Source organism: Pipistrellus hanaki (genome assembly GCF_964339955.1).
Source record: "Pipistrellus hanaki genome assembly, chromosome: 7".
NCBI classification, from domain to species: Eukaryota; Metazoa; Chordata; class Mammalia; order Chiroptera; family Vespertilionidae; genus Pipistrellus; species Pipistrellus hanaki.
The window spans coordinates 56,044,563-56,064,094 of record NC_140509.1 but is presented as its reverse complement, the minus strand read 5'-3'; the positions used below and the strand labels follow the sequence as shown (position 1 = coordinate 56,064,094).

The 19,532-nt window shown below is 40.8% G+C and overlaps 1 protein-coding gene across 1 annotated transcript in view; it reads right to left on the bottom strand.

The window, feature by feature from the left end:
- SLC16A10 (solute carrier family 16 member 10) overlaps positions 1–19,532 on the bottom strand; it is an 87,762-nt gene that overhangs the window by 27,379 nt on the left and 40,851 nt on the right. Inside the window, 2 exon segments of the mRNA XM_084889890.1 lie at positions 3,628–4,090; positions 8,884–9,028. Of these exon segments, the coding sequence (XP_084746016.1) occupies positions 3,628–4,090; positions 8,884–9,028 (608 nt within the window).

Sequence of the window (19,532 nt, the reverse complement as noted above, 5' to 3'; positions counted from 1 at the left end):
ATTAAGGATTTGGTTTTAACCCAAATCTTATGCTCAAGGCCCAATCCTGTGACATCTTTAACTAACCACTGTTCCAAATGGATACCATCTTTCTCCTTTGATGCTATAGCCCCTAAAACTACTTAATCGGTACCCACATTGTCTTAAAATAACTCATATTTATGCCAGACCTGGATAGATGCTTTACATACATTTTCTTTAATCCTTATAACAACTTTGTAAAGTTGGGTTTATCCCTATTTTATAGATGAAGAAACTAATGCTTGGAGAGGTTACCCAAGGTTGTCCAGCTAGTAAAGAACAAAACCAGGACTCAAACCCAGACCTGTCTTACTTCAGAACCTTTACCTTTTCCCATCCTACAAAACTGCATTTAGGTACTAAACTAATTATGGGTCACTCTCTCTGTGGACCCCCAGGCAAATTTTCAAATCTCAGTGCTCGGTCTTCTCATCCATGCAGAATGATACGTCACAGCAAACGCATTATTTTGAAGATTAAATAAGATAATGTATGTAAACGTCCTTTATAAGCTATAATGATCTTTATGACATTACTAGATTTTATGTTCCTTCAGGACAGGTTCTTACCCTTAGGTATCTATGCCCTTCAACACCCAAAAAGGGTTTAATATGAACTGAACCTCATCTACTGGTCTTTGGAAAGATTTGAGACACCTTTTCCCACGCTAAGGAGGAAAGAGGTGTCACATTCCAGAAAGTCTGGATTAAATGTCCTTAATTCAAACCTTACATTATAACAGATGGACAACTCAGTGCACCCATCATACACGAGTTTCAAACACCTACATGGCATTTAACTGTCTGGTGTTTGCTCTCCAACATGGCTGTCAGTGCCACAACAGTTTGACAAAGAGAAAATCCCGAATATCAACACCTTTCCTAAGAAAACACGCCTAAAGGAGGAAAAGCAGAAAGAGGCCTGGCTTGATATCAGAGCCGGAAAAAACCTCACTGCTCCTGCGTTTCCTGATTTATAGTCTTCTGGTGACCAAAGTGCCTGTAGCACCATCTCCCTCATCACTCACTACTAAGAAATTTGTTTAAGGAAGTGACCATAACATATTTATTAAGTTTTATTAGGCATATTCACTTCCCCCCAGTAAGATGAGCATATCTGCCCTGGCCCATGTTTCTCAGTGGATAGAGCATTGGCCTGTGCACTGAAGGGTCTTGGGTTCAATTCCTGGTCAAGGGCACATACCTGGGCTGCAGGTTCGATCCCCATCCCAATCAGGATGCATGCAGGAGACAATGTGTCTCTCTCACATCAATGTCTCTCTCTTTCTCTCTCTCTCTCCTTCTCTTCCCTCTCCTTCCCTTCCACTCTCTCTAAAAATCAATGGAAAAAATATCCTTGGGTGAGGATTAGCTACAACAACAAAAATAAGATGGGCATATCCGGTGGTATAGCCAGGGAAGTAGCCCATTGTGCTCCAAAGTGAGGCTATACTAGGTGTGCCTCCAGGTAAGCACAGTGGGAGGGAGCCAAGCCATGCTTTGCTGTTATATGATCCTTAGGAAGTCACTTAACATCGTTTCTTTTCTTCTTTTATTTTATTTTGAGGCTTTGTTTATTAAAGCTGGGGGGTAATGAAACACGGAAGGACTTAGGATAGAAGAAGCAACAGGAGAAAGGGTAGTGGAGAGGTTACCCAAGGTTGTCCAGCTAGTAAAGAACAAAACCAGGACTCAAACCCAGACCTGTCTTACTTCAGAACCTTTACCTTTTCCCATCCTACAAAACTGCGTTTAGGTACTAAACTAATTATGGGTCACTCTCTCTGTGGACCCCCAGGCAAATTTTCAAATCTCAGTGCCTCGGTCTTCTCATCCATGCAGAATGATACATCACTGCTGTGGCTCACTGAGAAGTCAGACACTTCTCAGTTCAGGGGTGAGCCTGGGAGGAGCTGCCTCTGCCCACTGCTCCCCTGGGGGCAAGTCTCCGGGAGTCCCTCGGAGTTTAGGAGAGCTGTGCCTGAGGGAGACAAGGAGGGGAACGGGAAAGATGCAGGCATGCTCCATGGTGGGAGAGAGCAGCATCTTTGTTAACAATGGATCTGCTTTCCAGGCTAATGATATTTATTTTGCCTCAGATTTCTTGTGATCAAATGAAATAGCATATGTTAAGTTTACAAATTATAAAAATATTACCAGAAATAACTAGACAATTGCCTACTACTTGTGCTTTGATAAATGTTTGGTATAGCAAAGCTGAGAGACTGATTTATCTGGGTGTGTTCACCTTATAGTACCAAAGAGAATTTTTTTTTTTTTAAACTCTACTCATCTTTGAAAAGAACATAACAAATGTTATCTTAATAAGAGAAGCCATGGAAGAGGGAGTTGGTAAAGCTGATCCTTCCACAATGGATCTGTAGCCCAACAACAAAAATATAGTTTCCAATGGTTCACATATGTCTTCCTAAAAAGTGTGCGATGGATCATTAGATTGAGATGTAGCCACTTACTGCATATGTGACAGGGGTCACATACTAACTCATTTTACCTAGAACCTCAGTCACTAAAAAATGCCAAGGGCCTCACAGAACTAAAAACTAGTTCTTCTTGTCTTCCCTGTGGTCATCCCAGATGCTTCCCCCACGCCTCTGGCAAATAAGGAATAAGGAGAATTGAGAAATAAAAGTATTTTTGAATCCAGGACATGCCTGGCATCTCTCTTCATGTTTCCTTAACCTAATTCCTATGAACTGGGCATAGGAACCCGCAGTGTTGAACATGCAGTTTACCAGCTAACCCCTTGTGCCCCGTAATTTTTTTACCTATGTTACAAACTTTCGCTAAAACTTTAAAGAAAAATCACACGAATGTCCAAAAGTAGGCTAAAAGCTAAATAGGATTCTGGTTCACACACATAGTATGCATACAAAAGAAAAATGTATCTTAGTATCATTTATCTTTATCAAGTATGTTGACCTGTAAATACACTATCAGCCACAGCAGTAAGAAAAAAGGAAAAACACATGAAATAAGTATCTTAGAGCAAATACCTGCCAGGGGCAAATATTTTAGACACCTTCTTTGTTCAGTAGAAATAGAGATAAGCAATATAAATTGTTTGAGCTCTTCAGATCCCAATTTCCTGTGAAACCCTTCCCTCTATTCTCCTTGGGAACTTGGTAACATTTCTTAAATAATCAATCCCAGAAGTATCCCACAAGTGAATGTCAGGCTTCTTTGTGTCAAGGCCACTGGCTTTTCCTATTTACCTAATTTCCGCACGGTTTCAAAAAAGAATTTATTGAAGTTGGCAAAAATCACTGCGCCATCTTTGCCCCAGGTTATAGGATTTGCAAGACACTTGAAGCAACATTGACCCATCCAGTTTTTCAGACCGATGCCTGAAGTTGTTTTTGTTTGTTTAGGTTTAGTGATGTTTAAAATATCAAAGCACACCGTTAAACATTCCCTCTCTTTCATGATCTGATAGCTGTTGTCTTAAAAGACCTTGAACTTCAGGAGTCCCTGAATTGTGATCACCAGAGATTTTTAAGGCCAACTTCAGCCTGATCTATGTGCTCTTCTAGGCTTTCCTGTTATGAAATAACATCTGTCACCAGCAAAGCCAAGGAAGCATACTCACCAAGTGAACATAAGGCACAAAGTATCCAAAAAGTGCGAGCGGTATTCCAACTGCCCACACCGCGTAAGCCTTCACCTTGAAGATGGCGAAATTGAAAATTTTTTGGGGAGGACTGAACTTCCTCCGGGAAAAGAAGGAGGATCTCTTGCCTCCTTTGATCCCACTCTCTTTCTCTCTGACACTGGGAACGAGAGGTCGGTACGTAAAGCCAGCCAGAAAGAGAACGAACATGAAGATGCAGAGGATTCTCAGCGTGTAAAAGAGGTCCAAGCTGTCGGTCAGAACCCTTAGGAGGAGAGGCAGCAAGATTGTGAAGAGGCTGCTGCCAGCGGTGACGATGCCGTTCACCAGTCCGAGGCGCTTCTTGAAATAGTGTCCCAGAATGACCAAGGAAGGCTGGTAGGCAAAGGAGCAGCCGCTGGCAAATATGATTCCGTAGGTGAGGTACAGCGGTTCGATGGAACTGTGTGAGGACGAAAAAAGATGGAAAGCGGCTTTCATTATTTTTATCATGTGCTTGGTAGAATAAAACCTTCGAATGCCAGTGGGTTTTAGTTAATCAGTGTATTTTCTACAAATAAAATGTAGCTAAAGACAGGTGGAAACCTTGGTAAACCAAGAATGTAGCACTAAAAACATTTTAACTTAATCTGAATGGGTAACAGAAAGGCCTCAGGTATGTGAGAAAGGACCGCTAAGGTCATCGGTGCTTTTGTTCTTCCTTCTCTTCCCATGGATCTCCGGCGAGCCCTGCGGCCCTGGGTAGAAGCTGTGTGCTCTCCACTCTCACACAGGACGGGCCTCAGTGAAAGCGACAGGGTTGAAAGGAACACAAAACAACTCAGTCTCAATAAACGTTTAAACTATGAAAACTCCTTATTTTATGGGGTTTTCCCGAGCACAGAGGAAAAGGCTGTGTCTTATGTTTCCTCCCCAGGTTACGTCAGGGTCGTCTGCACAGAAGAGCAGCTGCATCTCATTTTTGCTGGCCTAAGGGCTGCAGACCAACCTTCGCCCCGTTCCGCACTGTTCTCGGCAGCGTTATGCAAGATAACAAGGAGTCACGCTCTCACTGCAGAAAGAGCAGATGGAGCATGCTCCCAGTGCGCAAGCTATAAGGCCACATACGTCTCAAAGAAATAAGGGGTCAAGAATTTCATAGTTTAACCAAGTAACGTAATCCTACATCTCTTATAAAAACAGAGGAGCATATCATTACATTCGTTGAAACAATTGAGGAGAAAAGGAAAACAATATTTTTTTTCCTTTGAAATGTCTAATTCAGAAGGCTATTTATCAAACTATCTAATAGAAATTAAGATAAAGTTGGTTAATGATTAAATTTTGGACAATAATACTAGTCTAGCAATATGCTGAGGTAGGCACAGGAACTCTAGAATCTGATAAAAATTAAGCATGTTGGCAAACCTTTCAGGTGCCCTTTCCCCTCTGTTAATCCACAACTGCATCATCGTTTAATCAGGTTCCAGAGTCACTCCCAGATTAACGTGACCTCACCCTGATCACCCATTACTGTATCTCCATTCTTGATTCAATAAATATATATTCAGCAGCTACTGCGTTCCAGGTGCTTGGTGAAAAAAAATATTTAAAATGTGGTTATGCCCGACTCACAGTCTGCTTAGTAAAACAAGATATCTATCCCATATACTACAGAACAAAATATAAATATTGATAACATTTCATTTATTCTGCATCAATTTTTCCCCACAGAAATAGTTTTCCAGATAATTGGAACTTACTTCTTAAGGCACTATTTATTTATTTTTATTTATAATTTTCTTTTTATTTAATTTTAAAGGAAGAACCTACTAAATCTATTATACATTTCTCTGCTTTCTTCAAGGTGTATATAAAAATGGTATTCACCAGGAGAGGATGAGCTGGGGTGGTGGTAAGAGATCAACCAAAGGACTTGTTTGCATGCATATAAGTATCATCAATGGACACAGACAGAAGCGAGGTGAGGGCATGTGCTGGGGGTGGGAGAGGATAATAGGAAAAAGGAGAATGATGTAATACTTTCAACAGTAATGAATTGGCTGGCGCCATTTTGATGCTTAGCCATCTAGTTTTCCGGATGACCTAATAAAATTCATAATTAACAAAACAAACAAAAGTAAAGAATTTAAATTTTTTAAAAATGGTACTGACAACAGTATCATCATGAACGTCAATTGCTATATGATTACACCACAGTGCTGTAGAGCTGTCAGCTGGAAGACCAGGGAGCCAGGAACAGTGGTGCCTCGCATAACGAACGCCTCGCACAGCGAACTTTGGACAGGTTTTTCATGAAACCATCGGCCAAAAAGCAGAAAATGGATGAAGATGTGCAAGATTCGGTAGACTCTACTTAGTCTGTCTTAAAATTAAAAAAATGTGTGTTTTTTTAAAAAAAAAATTATGTTTTTAGATGTATCTAAATAAAAATATGTCATCTTAGCATATTTTATGCTACAGAACGAATTATTTTTTTTAACATGTATTGTTATGGGAAAACGCGTTTCACATAACGAACTTTTCGCATAACAAGCTTGCTCCTGGAACGAATTAAGTTCGTTGTGTGAGGCACCACTGAATATAAATTGAAAACATTCTTTGGACACCGTTTTAAAAACGAAATACTTCCTATCTCTCCCAAAAAATCAAGTACAAAAGCTTTGTGATGGCATTTTCGCTGCCACTGAGTCCTTCTCATTTACTTCTAAATTTTCACCTCAGTAACAAATGGATCAAATTGTTGAAAGTTTGACAACTGAATAAGTGCAGTGTAAGTCAGTAAGATGCCAGTCATGTGCGTAAAAATGATTCAGAGAAGGGACATGATGTGCCCTGGGATTGCTGGAGAAGGTTTTCCTAAGAAGGCAGAACTTGAACTACAAGAAAAGTGGGTCCACTGTTCAACACTTTGAACTTATACCACATTCCCCCTTGCTCCTGCGTATTGCTCTAAAAGCAAGAGCGGTGTCTTTCGCCAGGCCGGTGTGGCTCAGTGTTTGAGCGCTGACCAGGAGGTGATGGTTTGATTCCAGGTCAGGGCACAGGCTTGGATTGTAGACTTGCTCCCCAGTAGGGAGCATGTAGGAGGCAGCTGTCCAATGATTCTCTATCATTGATGTTTCTATCCCTCTCTCCCTCTTGCTTCGTCTCTCTCTCTGAGGTGAAAAAAATATTTAAAACCACATATTTTAAAAATAAATAAATAAAAGTTTGGTATCTTTTGATCAGTGGAACTGAGTGGAAAATATGAGAACATTACATGTAGTAAATATGGTTTCAAGACATTCTGTTGAGTCGCAATGTAAAACATTTCATAATTTTTATTTTTCAATCATCAAAAAAGTTTGAAAAACATTGCTTCCTGTAAATAGGTTTGTATATATGTTTTTTGTCTACCAAATAAGGTAATAAATTACATGGGTTTTCTACCTGTTGGTCATCTCTCTACCAAAGCCTGATTGTTAATATACTCAGCAAGTGCTAGGGCCGCAGGTACTGGCAATGGGTACCTGGAAGCTTCCAGATCAAAACAAGTATCTGGCACGTTGGTAATAGCACAATATTGTATTATTGCCAAAAACAAAAACTCAAATTAGCCCTGGCTGGTGTGGCTCAGTTGGTTGCAATGTCATCCCATGCACCAGAGGGTCATGGGTTCAATTCCTGGTGAGGGCACATGCCTAGCTTGTGGGTTTAAGCCTGAGTTAGAGAAGCAACAGATTGATGTATCTCTCTCATGTCTATGTGTCTCTCTCTCCCTATCTCCCTTTCTCCCTCTATAAAAATAAGTAAATAAAAAGGTTAGAACTTCCTTTAAATACAAAGTGAAAGTAATTACCTAAGCAGAATCTTATTTCAAACAAAATTGTTTTGTTTCTTTACAAGTCAACTTTAGAAGGGAAAAAGTCATAAAGGCACTATAAAGATGGAATATATATTTTCTATCAAGACATAAAAATAATTGTTTAGAATCCAAATAAAATTTATAGCCCTAGCTGGTTGGGCTCAGTGAATAGAGTGTCAGCCTGAGGACTGAAGGGACCTGGGTTTGATTCTGGAAGCTTGATCACCAGACCTGGTCGGGGAGCATATAGGAGGCAACCAATTGATGTGTCTCTCTCACATCAATATTTTGCTATCTATCTCTCCCCCTCCCATTCTCTCAAAAAAATTTTTTTTTCTAAGTTAGGTGAAAGAAAGGGGCTCATTTTAGAGATGAGGAAAGGGTACGGGTAGGGTGGGTGGGAGTAAAATTAGTAAACCAAGGGTTCCGTTTATTAAATCCAGAATCTTTTAAAAACAATCGGGGCAACAAATATGAGTGTGTGGTTTTTTTCTAATGATTCAATAATGCTTTTCAACTAGTGCATGAAGATAGTTAGGTAAGGGAAAGAGGCAAAAAAAATTAGGATTAAACCACTAAAGCAGACATAAATGGAAATCATTTTAAGAGGTTTTCTTGTTAATCACCTGTTAGCTAGAGCAATATATTAAACCAGTGTTTCTCTGGGGATTATTCTGAGAATGCAAAGGGATTTACTAGCAGAGCTGGAGCTGCAGGGAGAAGTGCTTCATGCCCATCAGCTCTTTGCTGTTAGTTCCTCGTCATCTGCATGAACTACATCTCTAACAGACACAGGCAAAGGGTACTGATATTTTTTTTCTTTTAAGCTGCATTTGACCATTTCATTTTGCTATAATCTTTTTTTTTCTTTTTTTTTACTTTTGTATGTTCTTTTTAAAAAAAAAAAAAAATGCACACAGGAATCCTCTACCTGGGTTGAAATAAATAACCAAGTTTTTTCCCATTAGTAAAAATATTTCATATCAAGCCTATGAACAACTGCTTCAACACACCACTTACTTTACCCTTCAAGCCTCAGATTGAGCTGACCTACAACTAATGCTTTAGACAACTCATTGTATGAGTCCTTTTAGGATTGTTATGTGATTAGAAAAAGACAAAAGGAGAAACATTTTTCTTGCTCCAGGGAACATATAGGGTAAATCCTGAATAACATCTGTTAGGCACTGTAAGCAAAAAACATTCAAGTTCTCGAGCTCTGATTTGCTGCTATGGATAACAACGAGAAAGTCATATTGCTTACAGTTTAAGCAACAAAAAGGAAGATTATTATTTTTTTTTTTATATAAACAGCAAAGTTTCTGAAAGGAAAACTTTAAGGTATCTAACAGTTCTCAAAAGCCAACATGAAGAAACCAAATCCTTACCTTACAAAAGAACTGGACATGAGTCCAATGAATCCAATAGCAGCACCCACAACAGCTGTTTTCCGACAACCAAATATGTCTGTGAAGATGCTGACTATTGGGCAGCAAAAGAAAATCATCCCCATGGAGAGAGAACTTACCCATGCTGTAAAGAGAGGAAAAAATGAAGGGATATTACGACAAGGTAAATTACATTTGCACTTATCCCACAAGTTATAATACATATTAGGAAAATAGTAACAGTCAAAAACTGGAAAGAATCCAAATGTCCAGAAATAAGTGACTGGATAAACAAATTATGCTATATTCATATAATAGAATACTACTCAGCAATAAGTAAGAGTGAACTACTGATAAATACAGCAACATGGATCAAAACCAAAATAACCATGCTAGGTGAAAGAAGTCAGACTAAAAAGGAGTCTATAAAGTATGATTCCTTTTATATAAAATTCTAAAAAATACAAATTAATCTATAGTACCAGAAAGTATATCAGTGTTTACCTGGTTGGGAACAGGTGGGAGGGAAGAGGGAGGAGGGAGCTGGAGGAGGAGATTACCAAGAGGCACAAAGAAACTTTTAAGGGTAATGGTATGTTCATTATCTTCACTGTGGTAGTGGTTTCACTGGCTTATACACATATGACAAAACTCACCAAATTACATACCTTAAAAATGCTAAACAGTTTATTATTACATCAACTGTACTTCAATAATGCTGATAAAACAAGAAATGAATCTATGTGGAAGAGTTCGACAGCAACAAAAAATAATGTCATAAAAAACAAACACACAAATAAAACCGAGAACTAGAGGGAGAACTAGACAAATCCACAACTGTAGTTGTATATTTTAGCACAGCTCTATCAGTAATTAATAGAACAAGAAGACACCCCGCCCCCCCCCCCCAAAATCAATAAAATATACAATTCTGGATGACACTATCAACCATCTTAACCTATTGACATACATAGAACTCAATATTCAACAATTGCAGAAAAATTGTTTGCTCTGCCAGGGAAATCATTAATCACTGATAAGGGTTGGGTGGGACAGGTGCAGGAGAGAACTCATCTTTCTGGAATGCCTTCTAAACCACGGGAGGGACCTGCACAGAACTGTCTTAGATCTTTAGGCAGCCCTGCAAGGAATATTATCTTCATCTAAAAATGGGAGAAAGATTAGAGATGTGAAGCAACTTGCCAAGGTTATGCAACTTTAGTGGGATTCAAACTAAACATTCAAGGTATAAACAGAAATAAGAAGATATACCCAAGAGATCTTCATTTAAAAACATCCACCACGAGTACCCACAGGCAAGCATCATACCATATATATGTAAATTTTAAATTTTATTTCAGAGAGAAGAAGTGAGAGGGAGAAAGGGATGAAAACATCAATGATGACAGAGAATCATTGATGAATCGGCTGTCGCTTGCCAGCCCCCCACTGGTTCTCTTGCTGAATCTGAGATTTTCAGTGTTAAGATAAAGCATGAAACTTAACAGACCTGGTTCCAAATTTGGAATTCAAGGAGTCAAGTGGAAAAAAGTGCAAACCATTAGGTAGGGAGGGTGAGGAAGGAGAGAATCAAATGAACAAAATATACCTGCCACTCAGAATGATCCTGCAAACTCAAATTCCAAAAAACTGAAGCAAATCCAATGCTAAGAAAGACAACCAACAAAATCACCAATTAGCATATGCAGTCACTCCATATGAAATTAATTCCATAGACTAGCCTGACTACCACACCAAAACGAGTATGTTTAGAATGTTTAGAGAAATAAATTTTTATTTAAAAATAGAACAAGAAATTGTGAAACAAATAAGAAAAAAAAATCAAGGGCAAGTACATAAAAAAGAGTATTCATTAGAAATCCTAGCCCTAACTGGTTTGGCTCAGTGGATAGAGCATTGGCCTGCGGACTGTGGGGTCCCGAGTTCGATTCTGGTCGAGGGCATGTGCCTTGGTTGTGGGCACATCCCCAGTGGGGAGTGTGCAGGAGGCAGCTGATCAGTTTTTCAAGACATAAGTACAAACATGAAGGAAAATATGGATGAGATCTAACTTCATTAAAATTTACAACTTCTATGCCTCAGAAGACCCTAGAACCAAAGCAAAAAGAGATGATCCATAGAAAAGATCGCTGCAGTGCATATAACTAGCAAATTATTACCATCTTGCATTTATAAAGAGAGCCTATAAATCAAGTAGGTTAAAAACAACCCAACAGAAGAACGGGCAAAAGAGTTGGGAGGAAAGAGACAGAAGAGAAAACCCAATGGCCAACTGATGTTTTCTAAGGTGCTCATTAGTAATCTAAAAAATGCAAATTAATAGAATAAATCACCAAAATTTGGCAAAAATTTAAGAAGTCTGACCTTAACAAATTTTAGTGAGGCTATGAGGAAATGGAAATTCTTATGCATACCACATAAACTGAAATTACCATTGTGAACAGCAATTTAGTAACATCTAGGAAAAGCCAAAGATGTGCAAACCTCACATTCTACCACTTCCACTTTCAGGTATGCACTCCAGAGAAATTTCACACAAGTACACAAGGAGACATGAATAAGAACGATCACTGAAGTGCTGTTTGTAAAAACTGAAAACAGCCCAGCTGCACGCTTCAGTGGCTGAGCTCAACTATGAACCACGAGGTCACGGTTTGATTCCCGTTCAAGGCACATGCCTGGTTTGTGAGCTCATTCCCCAGTAGGGGGCATGCAGGAGGCAACGGATCAATGATTCTCTCTCATCATTGATGCTTCTACCGTGTTTCCCCGAAAATAAGACATCTTCCGAAAATAAGAACTAGCGCATGGAAAGATAAGACATCCCCTGAAAATAAGACCTAGCGCAACTTTGGGAGGAAAAAATTAATATAAGACACTGTCTTATTTTCGGGGAAACAGGGTATCTCTCTTTCCCCCTCCTTTTCTCTCTGAAATCAATAAAAATATATTTTAAAACAAACAAAGAAAAAACAATCTTATGCTTGTAACTAGTTTTGTCTGAGCTAGAATCTATTTCAATGAACCCAGCCAGAACATCCAGCCCTTGAAAACATAAAGACAAATAAGCTTCCTTTCACAATGAGAATATCTGCAGAGTAAACTAGAGAAGAAGGGTCCTGACTATGAACAGGCGGTTCGCCAAGCCATACCAGTCCTGCCAAAGAAGGTAAATATCAGGCCAGCCTAAGTGGAGAAAGACATGTATTCCAAAAAAGTCCTTTGTGAGATCTTGAAGAATTTAAGAGTGATTTAAATCATAAACCTTTATGTTGCCATTTAATACTTAATAGCAGCACGTGTTATTTAAAAAGTAAAAAAGGAATATTAATACCTCACAGAGCTTAGAGTGCTAAAGGTCATTCTGGACGGCTTATACTATCCCCATCCCCACAAGAGGAGCGAAAGAACTGTATACTCCAAGCATGTCAAACTCAAAGGCTAACATGGGCCAAATAAACAAGGTGTAAGTTTATGTGGGCCACAAAAAACAAAACAAAAGCTTCAATTTTCATAGAAATGTAGGTTTATTTTGGTAGAGACATGCTGAATACAAAGGGCTGAAATAAATGAGTAATCCTATCTAATAAAAGAGTAATATGCAAATTGACCATCACTCAAACACACAAGATAGCTGCCCCCATGTGGTCAAAAATGGCCACCACAAAATGGCCAGTAGAGGAGGGCAGTTGGGAGGGACCAGGCCTGCAAGGGAGGGCAGTTGAGGCAATCAAGCCTGCAGGGAAGGGCAGATGGGGGGACCAGGCCTGCAGGGGAGAGCAGTTATGGGCAAACAGACTGGCAGGGGAGCAGTTAGGCATCAATCAGGCTGGCAGGGAAGTGATTAGGGGGTGATCAGGCTGGCAGGCAGAAGCGGTTAGGAGCAATCAGGAAGGCAGGCAGTTGGGAGCTAGCAATCAGGAAGGTGAGCAGTTGTGAGCCAACAGTCCTGGATTGTGAGAGGGCAGTCGGACATCCCTCGAGGGGTCCCAGATTGGAGAGGGTGCAGGCTGGGCTGAGGAACACTCCCGCCCCCCTGTGCACAAATTTCATGCACCAGGCCTCTAGTTATTAACATAAAATAATAGAACATTTTAATAAAAATTAATATTTTTTCTTGAACATTAACTTACCAATGAACAACTGCACAAATTAATAAGTATAACACAAATAAACCTATTTTTCTTGTTCCCCGAAAGCGAAATATTTCCTAATGTTCATAGCAAACAAGTCAGTACAAGACTAATGATGTGGCAATTGGCTGCTAATATATTTGCTGCTAGTACATATTAGTGGAGTGAAATGGTGTGCGCCTGTGTTTAAAGGAAATGAATGCAACGCGATTATAGTAATCATTCATTAGTAAACGTTGTATTTCATTATTAATAACTAGTGGCTCGGTGGACGGATTTGTGCACATTGAAAGGAAATTAATTGGAAGAAATATTTTAATATCTCTATTCTCCCTTTCTCTATAATAGAAGCATCAACCAAATTCAAGATCAACAATGACAGATCAAAACACACACGTGTGATTGGCACCAGCAAGAGTTTAATATGTATCATGCATGTACTAGTCAACTTAATAAACCTGTTTAATTAGATATAGAATAAACCTGTTTAATTAGACTTGCTTTCTGATGTAGCTAAACTTTTTTCAACCCAGTGAGGCACCCCAACTTCTCCTTCAGGTAATTGTCAGCAACACAGCAGTAAATATCAACATGAAGTAGATTATTATTGTAGATCACGCAGGGAGAACAAAGGGTAAAATATTTAACATCAGCAATGTTTGACTATATTCTTCACAGTGAGAAAACCTGAAGTCATTTTCAGGGTCCACCATTTCTTACTTCTTGTCAGTTGGGTCAAGTTTCTAAACTTACTAAAACTCTGTTTCCAGTTAATAAAAAGAAAATAGGATTCCCCCGAGTCTCCTATCTACCTACTGTAGGACTTCTATTGTATGAGGATCAAATGAGATGAAGCACAGAAAACGCTTCATAGACATTTGGTTACAGTGTGAAATGTTTGCACCTGGCTATAAAACAAGTTGGGTTCCTGGGCTGAAGAAACTCCAAGGAGGCTAGTCGATAGGGAGAGGAATCCGGACGTTGCTACATGATCTCATTACCCAGCACGCATAGCCACTATTTCCAGGCTGGGCTGGGCTGTGGGCCAAATTTTGCACCATGGGGTCTCAGCAGTGGCTGTGATTTGGTAGGTGTGGCTCCGGGGTGGTGGCAGGGCCTGTGTCCCACTTGGGGGAAGCTTTTTGAGTACTCGTTCCGGGGCACCATTTCTCTATAAATGGCCAATGCGTGTCACAGCAGCTCCTGTGTTGAGTGTCTGCCCCCTGGTGGTCAGTGCATGTCATAGCGACCAGTCGGATGGTAGGACACAGCATATTAGCCTTTTATATAGAGAGAAGATTACTTATTATAGGATATTATAAAAATTAAGTTATTAAATTTTTATTAAAATGCTTCTTACATACCATTATATTGGCTTGGCTGCAAAAATATTTGTTGTGTGCCACAAGTGTGACATACTTGGTCTACTCCATTCGAAGGGGTTTATCTGAGTACAAGTAACTTAGTCTAGGAAAACTCCAAGGTAAAATCTCAAACCAGTGCCTCTTCAGTAGCCCAGCACAGAGCTTTGTATACATTTCCTACAGAGTTTTGTGCTAAGTAACATGTATTAGGTGCTTCCTATGTACCAGGCAGTTTAAGTACTTTGTATGCATTACTACTTTAATCCTTAAACAACCCTGATGGAAGCACTCTTATTATCCTTATAGAGGAGGAAACTGAGGCAAAGAATGGTTAAACAACTTGCCCAAGGCCACAAAGATACGAAGTGGAGGAAGGGAAGCCAGGCAGTCTGGAGACGGAGTTTCAACCACTACACACCAGCTACCAGGAGCAGCCAATGCCTGTGAACAGCCACAGCACAGCTCTGGAGACACCTGGAGCACCTCCTCCTAAACTCTGTCCGAACAAGCCCTGGGGTTCCAGGAAAGCAACCACCTGCACAAATAAGTCTCAGCCTAACAGGTAGATTTCTATCTCCATCCTAAGGGCTAACAAAACAAAGACTCTCAGATCAGCATTCCTGGCAAAGATTAATTCTTCCAGGGAGTTACTTACTACTGAATAGCAGAAAATTAAGAGATGGCGTTTAAACTGCCAGCATAAGCCATCAATTGCATTTTCAGGCTGAGTTGCAAGCCATGGCTCTCACTCACATTCCTCCCCACCAGAGGATATTGGGCCTAGATAAGCTTTTCCATAAAGAGTTTATTAAGACAAGCTGAGTTGATGAATAATTGAGGGGGAAAATCGATTAAAAGAAAAGATTCCGGAAAAACCAAGATGGCGGCATAGGGTAGACACCCGAATGCAGCCTACCACAACAAATTTGAATTTAGAACTGAAAAACAAGGGAGGCATTGCCCTGAAGTGCCGGACGGCTAGCTGAGAGGAGGCTCTGCCATCTGGGAAGGAGAGAGAAGGCACGCTGAACCTCAGGAACTGTGAAGGTACGGAGAACTGTGTGTGCGAAAAGGCGCTGGCTTACTCCCGGCGCGGAGAGGAAGGGCCGGACCGAGATTGCTGCTGGCTTACTCCCGGTGCGCGGAGAGGGCGGACAGCTAACACGCAACTGGCTTTCTTGTTCAAAAGGAAAACAGAATAAAAACAGAATCAGCCTATTGCTCTGATAGACGGCCCCAGACAGGGAGAGACCAGACTGTCAGGCAGTGGGCAGAGATCTCGCGGAGGTGTGTGTAGCCAGAGGCCATTACTGAAGGACTTGGGGAGGAGCCCAAGGAAAAACAAAGTTTGTCTGCACCAACCCAAGACTTCGCCCCATCTCTGGCTGAGCACAGAAGCTCTCCCAGAGGCTGGCTTTCTCTAAGGAGGGGCTGGCAGGAACCCAAAGCTTGTCTGTGCCTTTACCAAAGAGGTGCGTGCGCCTGCAACCAATCTTCCGAAACTCTCCGAGAACAGGTCTTTTCTAAGGCGAGACTGACAGTGAACCAAAGATTGTCTGCACCACCCCAAGACCCCACCCTATCCAAGTGGAGTACAGAAGTCCTCCTAGCTGAGACTCTGCTGATCCTCACAGCCAATTGGCTTGGAGATCAATGCTTCCCAATGATACCAACAATAAGCAAGGCTTAACAACAAGACTGCACACACAGCCCACAAAGGGCTACACCAAGACTGTCCACCACAGGTAACTGGGAAGGCTGTGCCCTGGGCTCTACCAGAACACCTAGAACACAAAGCTATTCCATCAAATCAGGGAAACAACTAAAATGCAGACAAGAGGAAGGAGACAAAGGAAGGAGATGGAGGAAAAGAAAAGATTGGACATTGAGTTCAAAACTACAGTTATAAGGTTATTCAACAATATCCTAAAAAAGGCCGATAAAATAAATGAGACCTATGAGGATATGAAAAGGGAGCAACTAGAAATAATAAGGGATCAACTAGAAATGAAGAAAACATTGTCTGAAATAAAAAATATTATACAAAGTCCTAAAAACAGACTGGAAGATCGCAAGAATCAAGACAAAGATTTAGAACACAAAGAGCCAGAGGACACTCCTCTGCAGAAGGGAGAAGTTAAGAGAATCCAGAAAGTTGAAGATAGTGTAAGAAACCTCTGGGACAATTTCAAGTGAACCAACATCAGAATTATGGGGATTCCAGAAGAAGAAAGAGAGCAAGATACCAAAAGAATACTGGAAGAAATAGTGACAGAAAAATTCCCCCACCTGGGGAAAGAAATAGACTTACAAGTCCAGAAGCCCGCAGAACCCCAAAGAAAAGGAATCCAAGGAGGACCACACCAAGACACATCATAATTAAAATTCCAAGAGCAAAAGACAAAGAAAGAATATTAAAAGCAGCAAGAGAAAAGCAGGTAGTTACCTATAAAGGAGCACCCATACAATTGTCAGCTGATTTCTCAACAGAAACCATGCAGGCCAGACGGGAATGGCAAGAAATATTCAAGGTGATGAACAGCAAGAACCTACAGCCAAAAATAATCTACCCAGCAAAGCTATCACTCAGAATCAAAGGACAGTTAAAGAGCTTCACAAATAAAAAAAAGCTGAAAGAGTTCATCACTGCCAAACCAGAATTATATGAATTGCTGAAGGAGGTTATTTAGGAAGAAGAAAAAGATAAAGATAAAAATTATGATCAACAAATACGTAACTATCAACAAGTGAATCTAAAAACCAAGGGAATTAAAAAAATCTGATGAACAATATTAACTGATGAATATAATAGAATCAGAGGTATGGAAGGGGAGTGGATTGACAATTCTCGGGGAAAAGGGGAGTGGGGGTGCGGGAAGAGACTGAACAAAAACTGTGCACCTATGGATGAGGACAGTGGGGGATGAGGAAAGGACAGAGGGTGGGGTGGGAACCTGGTGGAGGGGAGCAACTGAGGGGGGGAAGAGGATCACATTTGTAATAATCTGAACAATAAAGATTATTTAAAAAAAAAAAAAAGAAAAAAAGAAAAGAAAAGATTCCAAAACCAGTCATCTTTTCCTCTGTTCTTCTGTTCTGTTCTAGAAATCTTGACCTTCTTGCTATGCCACAAAAGGAAAAAAAAAAAAAAAAAAAAGATTTGTCTTAGCCAAATCATATTTATCTCTGCCATTCTATTCAAGCTCAAATTGGCTAGGCTGCAAAAATATTTTTTGTGGACCGCATGTGGCCTACAGGCCACGAGTGTGACATGCTCTCAACTTGACAAATAAACCTTCACAACAACAAAATTAGGAAATATGTAGAGTTGTGTGTTGATAGATACAAATAACAGGCATCTATTGAAAGTATAACAGTGAAAAGCGAGATGGATGATCAGCCCAGGCCTAAAGATGGGGTGACGTGACCAGCAGCACTCCCTTAGAGACCCACAGAGGGAGCCCAGCAGGTCACAGGTGCCCTCTCTCACAACAAATCTTATTCCAGAACACGTGGCGGCTCAGCACCGACACCATGAGACTCTCAATGCTCTTTCTCGGAGCTCAAAGAAGTCTATTTCCACATCTGCTGTCCTATGAACTAAAAACAAAGGGATCTCATCTAAAGGCCATGAAGTTGTGGCTGTGCCACTGCCAAACTCCCAACTGGCAGTTGACACCGAGGACTCTGTGTGCAGAGGACTTGAGCAGCAGAAGCACTCAGGTAAGAGAAAAACTAACTTAGCAAGTCTTTCTGTAGCACAGCATGACTGCCGCAGTGGATTCCTGCATAATGAAGTTTCACTTCCAAGTAGAGGTGCGTATTCACCCCTTTGCTTGCTCTTCTTCCTGTTCCACTTCATGGTTCTGATGGCACTCACCAATTAGCATGATAATCACAGCCATTGCACATGAAGAGAAACATTTGGCAGCATTAGAAAATTCACATTACACTTTCTGTTTCTTAATCCTCACCCGAGGATATGCTTTAATTGATTTTAGCGAGAGAGAAAGGGAGAGAGGGAAGGAGGCTTGGAGGAGGGTGGAGAGAAAGAGAAAAAGACAGAGAGAGATCGATTTTGTGAGGCAGAGAAACATGGATTGGCTGCCTCCCATACACACACAGGAATGACACTCCAACCAACTGAGCCACCTGGCCAGAGCTAATTCTCAATTTCTTTACAACGTAACTTTAGCCTGACCGGCATGGCTCAGTGGTTCAGCATCAACCTATGAACAGGGAAGTCATGGTGGGAATCAAATCATGGGGAGGGGCTCGCTCTCTCTCCCTCTCCCTTCTTCTCTGAAATCACTTAAAAATTATTTTAAAAAACAACAACACAGCCGAAACCGGTTTGGCTCAGTGAATAGAGCATCGGCCTGCGGATTGAAACGTCCTGGGTTCGATTCTGGTCAAGGGCATGAACCTTGGTTGTGGGCACATCTCCAGTAGGGGGTGTGTAAGAGGCATCTGATCGATGACTCTCTCATCGATGTTTTTAACTCTCTATCTCTCTCCCTTCCTCTTGGTAAAAAAGCCAATAAAAATATATTTTTTTAAAAAAGAAAGAAAGAGGAAAGAGCATCTCAGAGGTCACATCTGTGGCCCTGATGGATACTATAAATCTTCCAGCTAAACTTGGTAAAAAGCATGGGTGAGATGGAGAAAGTATGCTCACTTTGTTTATATATAAAAACAGCTTTTGAGGATTTAAGTCAAACCACACAACTCTCCCGAATCCTCCTTCCTGAGGCAACCAGAGACCATCTATTTACATCAGCCCCGGCACTGTGAGAGGAGCTGGGAAGGAACCAAGGGAGAGGAACATCCAGCCAGCACCGGCCAGGCACAGGACAAGGGCTTTCCATGGTCATTTAATCCCGGCAGCACCCTGCCAGGCAGGGAATACTGACTCTATTTTAACGGTAGGAAACCTGAGGCTCACAAGGATTAAGTCTCTAAAAGGCCACAGAGCAAGTTGGTAGAATGCTGGCTCAAGGCCAGCTCACTGAAGATTCCTCAAATATACCAAATTCATGGATTTATCCAGGGTGGGAGTAAGATCTAGGAACTGGAAAAATAAGTGAACATCCTGATAACTAAGACAACCAGGCGAGGGTTGTCAACCTGC